The sequence below is a fragment of the Cupressus sempervirens genome, chromosome 5 (assembly GCF_028749045.1).
Source record: "Cupressus sempervirens isolate cs-2001-9-10 chromosome 5, ASM2874904v1, whole genome shotgun sequence".
In the NCBI taxonomy this organism is placed as follows: Eukaryota; Viridiplantae; Streptophyta; class Pinopsida; order Cupressales; family Cupressaceae; genus Cupressus; species Cupressus sempervirens.
The window spans coordinates 27,949,190-27,962,548 of NC_143122.1; the positions used below are offsets into that span (position 1 = coordinate 27,949,190).

At 37.4% G+C, this 13,359-nt stretch overlaps 1 protein-coding gene across 4 annotated transcripts in view; it reads left to right on the plus strand.

Annotated features, from left to right (window-relative positions):
* ESP3 (RNA helicase family protein) overlaps positions 1 to 13,359 on the plus strand; it is a 263,344-nt gene that overhangs the window by 98,007 nt on the left and 151,978 nt on the right. For all 4 annotated transcript variants that reach the window (XM_089828480.1, XM_089828478.1, XM_089828481.1 and 1 more), the window contains exons 12-17: positions 5,996 to 6,075; positions 6,324 to 6,391; positions 6,701 to 6,758; positions 8,594 to 8,651; positions 8,905 to 8,964; positions 9,307 to 9,375. In XM_089828480.1, coding sequence (XP_089684606.1) covers positions 5,996 to 6,075; positions 6,324 to 6,391; positions 6,701 to 6,758; positions 8,594 to 8,651; positions 8,905 to 8,964; positions 9,307 to 9,375 — 393 coding nt within the window. The remainder of the gene's footprint in view (positions 1 to 5,995; positions 6,076 to 6,323; positions 6,392 to 6,700; positions 6,759 to 8,593; positions 8,652 to 8,904; positions 8,965 to 9,306; positions 9,376 to 13,359) is intronic.

The window sequence follows — 13,359 nt, forward strand, 5'->3', positions numbered from 1 at the left end:
AATGTTTCCTATCCTGTCTCTTTTTTCTTCAGTCCAGATAGGAATGTTTCCTATCCTGTCTCTAGTTTTGTTTCTAATTCCATCTTCAGTCTACGTTGTTTCTTTTAGAAACAACGTCCTTGTAATTCTTTATAAGGAACACATTTGTTCCTCCGTTAATTAATCAATCATCCGAAAATCCGTTAATCTGCCAACTCTTCTTGAATCTTGTAACAATAACACCCAATGGTCTTGATCAACATGCCAATCGCAACAATGAAAAAGAGAGCAATTTTGGTATTATTTTCGCAACAATTTCTCCGACCCTTTACAAATGAGAGCAAATGGCCTTTTATAGGGGCCAAAAATACAACGGACGGTGGAGATCAAAACAAGATCAACGATCCAGATTGGATCCTAAAGACCCTAATTAGGGTTGCCACCCCATTGGCCAATGAGAAGCTGCCACCTCATCAGTGGACCAATGAAAAAGGTGCAAAAAGTGGCAACCAATGAGAAGGCACCAAAATGGTGGCCATTCAGAAATAGAGACTTTTCCTATTCTAGAAGAAAGGGAAATTGCCACTTGGGCTTACATCAAATGATCTTCTATATAAATCTTCCCTTTTCTTTCATTTTCTTAGCTAAGGCAACGAACTTAGTTAACCTTTCATTAACTTCTTCCATAGGACGATAAGGTGTGTGCTTTGCCTTGAGTTCTGCTGACTTCGCCACGCCACTTGCCGCTTGTAGTATCCTTTCGTAATCCTTCTCATATTCTTTCTCAAATCCAATAAAAGCATTGAGAGAGGAAAGGGTGCCCAAATGCTTTTTCTTGATAGCAACCTTTCCCAACTCATCCAACTTCGATCCAAAATCTGTCTCGTTGACATCTTCTTTGCAAAGGGGGATTGTCCTTCCTTCAGTTTGTCCCTCATCTGTATCATGTCCACTGTACAGATATTGGTATTGGTTATTCACTTCATTTTCGAGAAGAAAGAAGTTTTGGGCATCATATCCTCTGTCTTTCTTAGTGTTCGCCTGCTTGGGATTCTTACTTGCACTATCATCCTCCATGCTCGTTGCCCTATTACGGGATGGTAGAGTGGTGGACCAAAAGGCAAGAAGAACCAAGCGGAGCAATCCTAGAATGAAAGATGGATGTCAGCTTAAGCACTTCTTGCAACTCTAGATGATGAAAATTCACCTTAACTAGTAAACTTATAGCGACTTTTCGGAACCTAGGATATGACTTTCAAGAAGTTCAAATCCTTTTGTAAATTAGAAATTTATCATGCAATTCACCTCCAAATAAAATTTCCCAACCTAGGGCAAAAATTGCAGCCACTTGCAAAAAGCAGAATTTTATCTCCCACAAATTTTGGCTACCACAAATTTCGGCTCCCACAAAATTCGGCCTCCACAAATTTCGCCCTCCACAAAATTCGCCAAGCAAGAAAAGTGCAGATCTGCTCTTGCAAAATCACCAACGCCTTGAGAAGGAGAAGTGAGAAGTGAGGAAGAAATGGGAGAGAGGCCTCTTCTTATACCCAACTTTCTTCTTGGACCCTAGGAGAAAGAAAAACAAATAATTAATGCAAAATTATGGCCCACAATTAAATACATAGCTAAAATTAATTTTGCCATGATGAAAATTAACTTTTTAAATTGCCAATTAGTTCTAAATTGCAAAAAAGAAATTAAATGATGCCTCGGAGATGTTAAATATTTCCATTTGATGAGGATTTAGTAATTAATACGTCATTAAAATAGGATTTTGGCTAACCAAAAGCCATTTTTCAATATTAAATTACCAATTTCATTAAAGACAAAAAGTTTTCAAGACAATTTTAATCTATTAAAATCAATTTTTTGCAATTTCTTACCCAAATCGATTTTGCTATGCCAATAAATTTATTTATTTTTTGACAAAAATAAAATAAAATTTCTTCTAAAGCCAAAAATCGATTTTTGCAATTTTATTTCACCATCACAAAAATTAATCTTTTTCACCAAAAATAATCAAGATTTTCCAAAAGACCAAATTTAACAAAATTTTCATTTTTGAAAATTATCCAAATTTACACAATTATATCCAAATTTTCAAAAGAAAAATGTCTAAGTACAAAATTTACAATTTTATCCTACCAAGTGTTGCTTATTAAAATTTGTTCGGCTCAAGGATGAAATTGGTGGCTCTAGAAAATCAAGTTGAAACCGGGTGAAAATAAATCTAACTTTCTCCCCACTGGCCCTGAAGGTGTCCAAGGCTCAAAATTTTCAAAACTCAAAATTGTTGGACAATCCAAAAATTTGCCAAGGCGATTAGAAAAAAGGGGGTCCCTTAAAATTTTGGTGCGATGGTGTGAAAACCTCACAACAGCGACCTTAATAGGTAGACATTGCTCTACTGGTTCTGGTGATTGATGGTTACTACCCATAGTTTAGTACCACCTTGGCCAAAGTTCTGGAGTAAAGCACACTCCTTGTGTAGTTAGTGTCTCCTCCACCAAACTTGTATCATTGAGTACCTTAGACTCTTTAGGGTGTACATGACCCATTTGGGACTAGCTGTCCATTCTAGGCAAAAAAAATGGTCCATTGACCAAAGAGTAATACACATTGCGTAAGTAAAATCTTTGTTGTTTCCAAGGTTAACAATCAAACTGTAAGGAGTCTATAAAACATTCAACTTCAAGAGTTGGAAAGTTACAAAAAAGATGCTAAAGATTGTTTATCAGAAAAATACCAAAAAAAAAAAACCCAAAAATCCATAAAATATCATGCTTACTCTTACAAAAAGTGTGAAATGAGGTGAGAGCTCTTTGCAATTGGTGATATGGACTCTTTGATGCACTAAATTCAATTATTATGTTTTCTAAATGTGATTTTTTGAAGATTTTTAGCTCTCGCTGTTGGTTGCACTTGTATGGACTCGTATTTTTCTTCAACTCTCACATTCTCTTTTCTTTTCAATAAGAATGAAATGAAATATTATGAAATAGAACAAAAAAAAGTAAGTTAAAACATTTAATTTTTTATGTCTTTTTGCACAAAAAGCTATGTCCACTAGCTGAGTCCCATCATCAGTACTCTCCGAGTTAGGCTCTGAGTTGTGACCTGCCATGACTTGACGAGGCACCAGCTAGACTTGTCCGAGTTCGCTCCTTGGAACTCACCTAGGGTCACTGAGCTCACAACCACCATGTCCAAACAAGACTAGAAACTCTGGTTATGCTACATTCCTGATTTGGGTTATGCTACATTCCTGATTGGGAAATATATACTTGATGGAAAGAACTCATTGAAACCTTTCATAAGTATCAATAATACTTAAAAACAAAGTTGCAAGAACACAGCTACACAGATATGGAAATGTTATCCGATATAGATATAGTCATTTTTGAAGACTTCCAATACGGATGCAGCTCTGGATTTAATTCATGGAAAAGACACTCACATAAATTTAGCACAGTTTCAATGTTTGTAGAGGAGATAAGTTGATTTAATATTGTACATTGTGCAAAACATAGTAGAGTTACATTGGAAGATAACTCAAAAAAATTGGTTGTTGAAACAGAAAAACATTTCATTTGCCTTCTTCATTAGCTATAATTACATGCTCTATGGGCCACTCTGGAATGTATGGAACCCAGCCAGCATATGCTGACTAGCAATATTAAACCTATTTGCTGTGACATTTTGGTGTATATCTTTGCCCTTTTATGAGCTAGCCCAGCCTATAACTGCCCTTCTATGCCTTCAGTAGCAATCTCGTCCCTCACCAACATCTTTCCAAAAGAAAAGTGCAGACATCTGCAGCCTATTCTGAAGGTAATGAACTATTTTGAAGACATTTTAGCTTACTCAAGAGGTATGGGAATAAGTGGGTAATCTCTATGCCTGACATCTGTAATTGAAACTTAAAGAATCTGACCATATGGTGCTTCGAACTTCCATTCACTCATCTGTTGATTCTCTTATTCATTGCAAGTGACCTTGCTTGCCACTTGCATGCATTTGACATAAATGGAAATATGTGTCTATCATTAACTTTATCTTCTCCAAGCATGAACCGGATCCTGCATGGCTGCCCCAAGTTTACACAGCAACATTGGACAGCCAAGTGAATGCGGTTTACACTGCAGTTCCATAGAAATTCACACCAGTGTCAGAAGGAATTAGTTTGATTCAACTTTGTTTTCTTATTTGGCAACACTGTATCTGCCAACAGTCTTTGCTTTACCACATTTTCAAAGTCCCCAACTTTAAATTGTAAAACTACAAATCAAAAGACTCAATGCCCATGTCACAAACACAAACACTAGTGCAACTCCTTTTGGTTGACATAAGTTTGGCTTGACTGCTAGTGTGCTTTTGCATGAAATATGCTCAAGGAAAAATAACATGCAGCTTCATTACAGAGCCAAAGCAACTGAGGAGCTCCTTTCCAATGAGAAAGTCATACTTTTTTGAAGCGATTTAGTTAACTGTCTAGCAGAGAAACTACAAAGAGACAAATGATCAATCAGGTTCAATGCCAACAAGAATCATTTCAACTCAGCAAGGAGTGCCCTTTGTATTCTCATAAAATTACACCTCTTGGGGTTTGCACTTCACAGCATTGCCTATACCAATCAAAATATGATGTACAAGGACAAAATTGGCCTGAAACATATTTGGATGCAACAGCATCTTAGTCATCTCTCTGTGAAACCTCAAATGATGCAGAAAGCATATTGCTGGACTGTTTGATATTTGTTTTTTAATCAACTGATATGTATCCAGAGATGGTTCACTTGGTATTGTTCAGTTTAAGACTCTTTTTCCCTTTATGGCATTAATCTTAATGAAGTGCAAATTTGTTTTTGACAGCATTTTTGGTAGTGTTCAAATTCTTAAATATTAAAATATATTTTCATTTATTGCCAAACAAACTATGCCTTTTAAATTTAGGTTCTTAACCACATGCTGGCTTTGAATTCCTCAGCATCACTCCTATTTGTCTTTAACAATTTACAGTTTTTGAGAGTTGACATTGGAATAATAAATGCTAAGTTGCTGAGTCGGAAATGGAAACAGGTATGGTTAAGCGGGTATGAAATGCCAGTATGACAGAATTGTTTTTGTGGGGTTGGGTACATGTGTGATACGCTGAAACAGACAAACAAACACACATCTATATCTATATCCATGTAGCTAAAATCTAGAATTTAGTTTAGAATGTCATGTACTAGTCAATATGCTAAAAAAACATTGCAAATTTCAAATTTCAAAATTTGAAACATATTATTGATTATTCTAATTTAAATTTAGGTTTTTGTATGAGAAAGATCATGTCAGATCTCATGATAGGTAAGTTCAGAGTTCACTATATGCAATCTAGGTCTTAAAAATATCTAAAAGATCAAACTAGAATCACTAATCATTTTGTCATTTAGAAATACTAATCCCAGATGTGAAACCACAAGAGATTTGTTTCACAATCAGATTCCAATATGTTTCGTACCTGGAATAGCCCAGAAAAGTTCCATGTTTCAGCAACTTAGAATTAAAAATCTTACAGGGGGCAATCCATTACCCATGGACATGGGTTTTGCCAATGTTATATCTTATGTTCGTTGATCCGTTAAATAAATATTGGTTAATAGCAATTTTAGAGAACCTGTAGAAGTTGCTCTGAGTGCCTTCTCTATGACAAATGCATGATAAAGTTGGTTACACAAGATTTAGTGTTTATGCTGTTTTTGATACATGCATTGTTTTTGTTATGCTGAAGAAAGTGTTCTGATAGAAATAATTTGTGGTTCACACTCACACTAAAGACCAGAAAATATACAGAAGACAAACATTTGTACACTTATCTTTTTAAACTGCTTTTGAGGAATCCTGTATCTTAATGAGAATCCCAGGTAATGCATATATAAGTCTATCTTTGTGCTGGATATTTATCTCAAGTTTAATTGACACGTCATCATGCATTCCATGTGGGACTTATCTCAATATTTGGCTGCAGTACCGCATGCCAGAAGCATATGATGAAGAAGGCAAGGTCAAGCAGGAGAAAAGATTTGCAGTAGCTATGCAGCGATACAGGTTATTCTTTACTTTGAAGAGTGCTACTATATGGAAGTGGGACTTCTTGTTTTCGTGTTGTCACATCTAAAATTAGTAGTCATCAATAATGTGTGGAAACGTGGATAGTTGCTTATATCAGCTTCTCTGTGTATGTATGATAATCTGTCTAGCAATCTCCTAATATGGTGTAAATCTTCTTCATTTCTGCTTCACTAGGATAGTTACGGTATAATTTTTATTTTACATAAATTTTCCTTTTTCACCAGAGATCCAGGATCTGAAGACAAAGTAAATCCATTTGCAGAGCAAGAAGCGTGGGAACAACATCAGATTGGTATGATAATCTAAGGAATTATTTAATGAAAATGTTTCCATCATTTATTATACATATTAGCTATGCTAAGTGACACCCCTTCTTTTCTTTCTTTATTGCATTTGTTCATGTGAGGAAGATAATCCCAATATCTTCGGTTATAAATATATCTATGACTCTATGCCTAATTTAAGAGATTGGAGATCTATTGATACTGAATCCTTTTTATAAATGTCTGGATTATGTTGGTTGGATGTCTACGTGTCAAGCTTGTTTATTTTCATATCATTGGTTGCATTTGGCTTGATGCTTCTGTAATGCCTTTTATAGGAAAGGCAACGCTAAAGTTTGGAGCATTGGATAAGGCAAAACCTCAAGAGGACTATGAGTAAGTTACTAACCGACATCCTAGGGCTGATCTGACTGGTTTAAACACTGGAAAATTTGTCTTGGAACTGCTAGAACAATTGAATCTTGAATATTATTATGTATTAAGTTTTAACAGTGAATGCCTGTTTTTCATGCAATTTGCTAATATTAAAATATGAAGCTATATCAGTGTACGTACCTATGACTTCTACATTCAATGCAGTGTATCATCATTAGCATTTAATATTTATTATTGAGACCACATTGGCATTTCACAATTCTATATATTTTATCTTTATTGTCTGTTGTGCTGTTTTTGGGACAAACACAGCTGCCTCTGGTAAGTTTTCTGTTAAGGTTTGCAAACAAAAATGAACGGAAATATCAGTGTATGTATCTATGACTTCTACATTCAAATAATGAATCATCATTAGCATTTAATATTTATTATCAAGACCATCTTGGCATTTCACAGTTCTATATATGTTTACTTTTATTTTTAGTGTCTGTTGTGCTGTTTTGGGGAAAAACACAGCTGCGTCTGGTAAATTCTCATTGATGTTTGCAAACAAAAATGAATGAAAACTGGTTGTAAAATTTGGTTATCTTACATCCCACCCATTTTTTGAGATGGGGATGGTGGGAGGTACTTCCAGGATGACCTCTTTGGGAGGCCATTTTTAGTGGATGGCAACTAAAACAATATGAAAATTAGAATATATTTTAAATTTCAACTATTCATATGAAATTTGGAAATATCTCAAACAGGTTTCTGTGTCCCCAGAAAAAGAAAATTAGGGCAAAAAATACCAGAATGACAACCTATTTCTTAGCCCAAGGACAACTATGCGGGCCATGGTTGCATTTTTGTACAGATCTACTTAAATCACAGACACCTTATAGGTTCAGGTCCCTTTTAGCTGGTTTAATTGTAGAACATATGCTTATCAGCTGAATGCCTTTCCTATCTGATTGAATTTCTGTTGCTCAGTGCTTCTCTGCTGCTACTCTGCTGGTAGTGTAGCTGGACATTGTTGGTTACTTGTTTCTATTTTTCTGTCCTCCATTGGCCTAGTTTTACATTGTGCATTGGCTATCTGTGTTTCTATATTTGATTTTCTCTGGTCAAATTCTTGTTTGATAACATCTTTTTTCTCTGCTGATGGCTTGTTTCTTCTTGTTTATTGACTGCTGCTACATGCTTTTCAACCGTGTCTGTGAGTTAGCTGCTCTAGGCTTTTGTACTACCATAATGGGCAGTTTTTAGTAAATTTATATGGTAGTGCCGTGCCAGTTGAAGTCAACTGTGTCTGAGAGTTAGCTGTCCTAGACTTTTGTACTAGAGTAAAGGTCAGTTTTTTGCTAAATATATATGGTAGCTATGCTAGTTGATGTCTAAACATATATGGCAGTTTCATGAACTTCAACCAGATTTCACTATAAGTTTAGCCATTAGGATCCTTGTTTCCTTGTCTCTTCTGCAACCCTGTATGAGAATTCTCAGGGTACTGATTTATAATTAGTTTTTAATGGACTGTATTCTCTTTCTTTGTCAATATTCTATTTTATATGGAGTTATGATCTGTTTCTTTCCTATCAGAAGTTTTGTTTCAGTGAACTCTGCTTTTCTGAATTATTTAAATATAGAGATCATAAGCTAGATGCTTAATGCTGCTGCTGCAAGGTCACTTTGACTGCTTCCTTAGATAGTCGGTTTCCCCAAGACATGAATATGTTTATCATAGCTCTTAACACTGATTGCAGCATGAAGAATGCATGATTGTGAATGTTTTAATTTGTTACATACGGGCATGGTCAGTTTTTCATGATCGATTACCTTGAAAATTGTGCCAGGTATGTATTTGAAGACCAAATTGAGTTTATCAAGGAATCAGTACTTGATGCAGACCAGGTAATTTAATAGTTTAGGTCTTATGCTAATGTTTTGTATTGCATATCAAATATTTTCTTCTGTGTTAAATAGTAACAAGCTACTGATGTCTTTCTTTGGTGGATTGGACTAGACTTTAGAGATAAAGGGGTAAATGTATTGGAGTAAAATATGTATTTTCATAAGATGTTTTTACTTTACAACATAGATTATATATTATCAACTATTGGTTTTTCAATAATTTGTTCATTATTGATGTTTTACCCCAAATCAGGATGAGGGTGATGATCTTGAAAAGGATTTAAGGACAAAAACAATGTCACACAAACTTCAGGTGGGATGTGTTTTCATGAAGCCATAAACGAATGTAGCATTTACCTATAGAAGGCATCAGCATACATTTTGCACCATAAACTGTTTAATGTACACATGTCATAAACTATGCATATCAACTACCTTAAATTTTCATTTTGCTCCACTGAAATGCCCAGCATATTCATATAAGACAAGGTTTTTGCATGAACCGTCATTAAATGTTTGCAATCAACAAGCTTCTGGAATAAACATTGTTTACTTTCTGTTTTCTGATATAGCATGAAGAAAACGTTTTCATATATTTTTTAAACATTGTTGGTTATTTAATTGCATCTTAACTTTTCTTGCAATGATTGTATAGGATGAAAGGAAGCTTCTGCCAATCTATGCCTACAGAGAAGAATTACTTCAGGCCGTTAATGATCACCAGGTAGATTGGTTTGACTTTTTGTTCCTGCTTATGAACTTCCCAATGGTTATCAATATCAAATACAATCCATAACAGATTGTGGTAAAAGTGAGTAGTCTAAAGGTTGTAGCTTATTTATTATTTTACTAGACGCGTTTTTAGACAAATATATTAATAGGCAAGCAATGCCTATAGAATGGTAGGGCGCAGTGGAGATGTGCAATAATATGAAAGGGGGCCATACCGATGAACCCCATGAATCAGCACCATGCCCCAGTAGTGCATTTTGGGCTTGCCAACTATATACCGACTATCGAGTGGGTGGCCCAGTACATGCAGAGGTTTCTATTATTGAGATCCAAAGTTCCCATTGCCCAGCAACTATAGTTGCCGGGTTGACTATCTTCTCCATGAGAATGGGATTGTTCCTTATATTGAAAACATGTAGGGGTGTCAGGTACTGCTTAGAATATACACATATACAGAGTATTTTTGGCTCATAAAGACATATTTTGGTGTCCCATTTTACGACAGAATAGTTAGATCTTGCAGTGTAAGATCAGAAGTGGATTTGTGCCATATGGTTTTACATATGTTTTCAAAGTTTTATTAGAAACAGCCACCAGGTTAGAAGTTTTACAATTATTTCTTCAGACAGCCTAAGAATGATTTGAAGTTTTCTAAAGTTCTATAATCTTGTAAAAAATACAACTTCTACCTCTAAGCTGTTTACCATATAGGGTAAAAGAATACTTAATACATGTAGTATAGCACGATACAACATAGAACAGATACTTTATTCATATATGCAATATTCACTCCATGCTTATAATCCGAATACAATGATTACAATTATGCTTCCAAAATCCATTCCGGATGGTGTACATATACCTTTCTGAAGGGGTGACTCAACCGTCATGCATCCGTTCGGATACTATTCTACCCGTCGGCTACAATATAGATTTTACCGACAACATCATCCCCTCCAAAAGAAAAGTCATCTCCGGACGACACAACTATAACAAGATAGATCTTTTTCCGTCACACCACTTTCACATTCGTCTCGTGCTTGTACCAAACTGGTCTCCAAAACACGTTGCATTTGTAGCCTTTGCTAACACAACACTGTCTCCCTAGCCAAGCTGACCGTGATAGCCACCCGTGTTGCCTTGTCTACTTCCAACTCCTAGGTACGCTGAGCAAAGTGTTGCTCTACTGCCTCCAGCTGGATGATTAGCTCCTCCTGAGCTCTCTAACACCTACTCCGAGTGCCTCAAAGCGTATCACCCCTCTCAAAAGGCTTGCTCTAGTGCTCTTTCCACCTTTGGCACACAAACACTCTATGCCTGTAGCAGCTCCAGGTCTCATCAACTGGTCACACTTCCCACGACTGATAACTGCACTGATTGGGGCCCCTAGCGGGGTCGAGGGGCAGCGACCTCGTGGGGTCCTAGGGTAGAGCCCCAAGTGCGTTCCTTGACTCCATGGAACACACCTTTTTGTGAGTTTCTTTCGATCGGATACTCTTTCTGCCGACGGCTTATGTTTTACTACCTTTTTATGTCTTTCCCTTGCCTTCGGTATCATACGTTACTCATTCTAAACTGTTTTGATTTGTTGTCAACTTTTTTTTTTTTTGTTTTTTTTTAGAACCTCCTGCTTCCTGAAGAGTACGGTTCCTTCTTCCTCTTGAATGCTCTGGTACGGCCTCCGAAGGGTAACTTTATTACTGTACCTCTGTCTTTCTCTGATCTCTTTTATTATAACACCACTTAACCCCATACGACAGAGTATGTTGCTGTCCTTGTGCTGTACGGTCCACTCCTTTTGTGCTCCTTAAGCCCATACGTCCGTATGGTCCATACGCATGTGTTCTCTTTGTCCATACAGCCGTATGGTCTGTTTGTTCCTAGTTTCCTTTTTATAATTCACCATTCATACGGTGATGCTTCTTGGCCATATGGTGCTTCTATATCTGATTGTACGACGCCTTATTTCCTGGCCATACAGTGTCTTCTTGCTAGCCGTATGATGGTATTCTTGTTGGCTTCCCAAGCCATACAGTGTCCTGAAGCCATACGGTGTCCTCCCAATCCGTACGGTATCTCCCAAGCCATACGGTGCGTCTTCCAATCCTCCCTTGCCGTACTACTATTTGTACGGTGTTACTTGATGTCTGTACGGTACTCCTCTTTGGACGTACGGTACTTCTCATGTCAGTACGCTAGGCATCTACTTGGTTGTATGGTGGTAGCTTCTTGTCCATACAGTGTTTTTCCCTTGCAATATGCTTGCCATACGGTGCACCTCTAGGTCTCTTCCTGCAAATTTCTTCTAGCCGTACGATGTATTCTTCTCTTTTCCGCATGGGTCATAGCTCTCTCTGGATTTTGGTACAATCTTTCTTGAACATGCAAATTGCCATACGGTCTTTGTGATTTCCTTAGGGCAATATGGTGCATTAACTTGTGTTCTCCTTGAGTCTGCACGGTCCAATTCACTAGCTAGTTATTACCCGTATGGTAATACTTATTCCCCTCTTGAGCTGTATGGTGTGTTATGTGCAATATCTTCTCCTGTCTGGCCGTACGATGGATCACCTCTGATTTCCTGCTGTCTTTTGCTTGGCCGTATGACATCCTTCCTAGGTCATACAACATTTTGTTTTTCTTTACTGCCTTCTTTTCTTGCTTACGCTCTTGATAGGCCGTACGACCCTGTTTTATGGCGACATTACTCCCTTCTACTGTCCACACGTGCCCGTACAGCCATAATTCCTTTTGACACTTGTCCATACAGTGTACTTGCTTTGCTCTCCTAAAAGGCTGTACTATTTAAAATGTAGCTGTTTTTTATACTGGATTCCTGTTATCTCCCACCAGTGTGTTCTTTGGTTTGGTATCATCTCCCAAATTCATGGTTTGTACTGTGGCCTCGTCATATTTTATTGGCTTTTCCTTATTGAGTACATGTGCAAGTGTTTCATCTAGCTGTATGTTCCCTTTCTTTATTTCCCTAAATTCTTTTGGAAATCTGTCTCTGTTGTGTACTTCCTCTATCGTTAGTATGTTGCAGCTTTGGAAGAGTTCATAATTGTCCATCTGCCAGTGAAATAGTCTGTTCACCGAATCCAGATCATTGTCCTTCGATCCACTTTCCAACTATAGGACTCCTTCCTCATTCGGTTCCATCTGCTTCCCTTCGTCCTCTCTTTCTGAATTGGACGATCCAACTTCTTCTCCCACCATTTGTGTGTGTAAATCAATAATGAATCTCCGTCCTCTGCTCTCCACTGATAGTGTGAATTCTTCCAGTCGTGTTTAACTTTTGCTTGTACGAGTCATCCTCTTCCTAGAATGGCATCATATCCCCTTCTTTTTAGCGGTATGACTACAAAGTTGAGCAGGAATGACTGTGTTCCAATAGTCACTGGTTGTGCCATCAGGATCCCAAGAGGCTTAATGCCATGTTGGTCTGCATTCAGCAATTGGAACGTGGGTGGCCACAATGTCGGTAATCCCAACTTCTTCTAGCTATCCTTTGGTAGGACATTTACCCCTGAACCTCCGTCCACAATTGTGTCTGAGAGGATCGTTCCCAATATACCCATTTCTATGACCGCTAGATGCCTTCCAAATGTGAGGGCTAATAGCATTGGGTCTATTGCACTTGTTTTGTTTCCTTCTCTTTCCTGGTTTCTTCTGGTAGTTTAGCAGCTAAAGCCATGTTTGTGAGTGTTGTTCGTAGTTGGGGCATTGTGAGGATCAGATCATTTAATTTTACTGGCACTTCAGTTTGTAATATCTACCTTATGATGTTCTGTTCTGTGCAGTTCCTCATTGACGTACCCACAGTGCCCCCCTTCTCCGTTTGTGATTTCTTTGTCTGTATCCCTTTCTCAATTTCTGCATGTGCTTCTTCCAATCTTTTCTTTTCTTCTGTCGGGTCTGGGTACAACTTTGCCTCTTTACATGTGATTGCTAGGACTTCCTCGTTCGTTCTTGC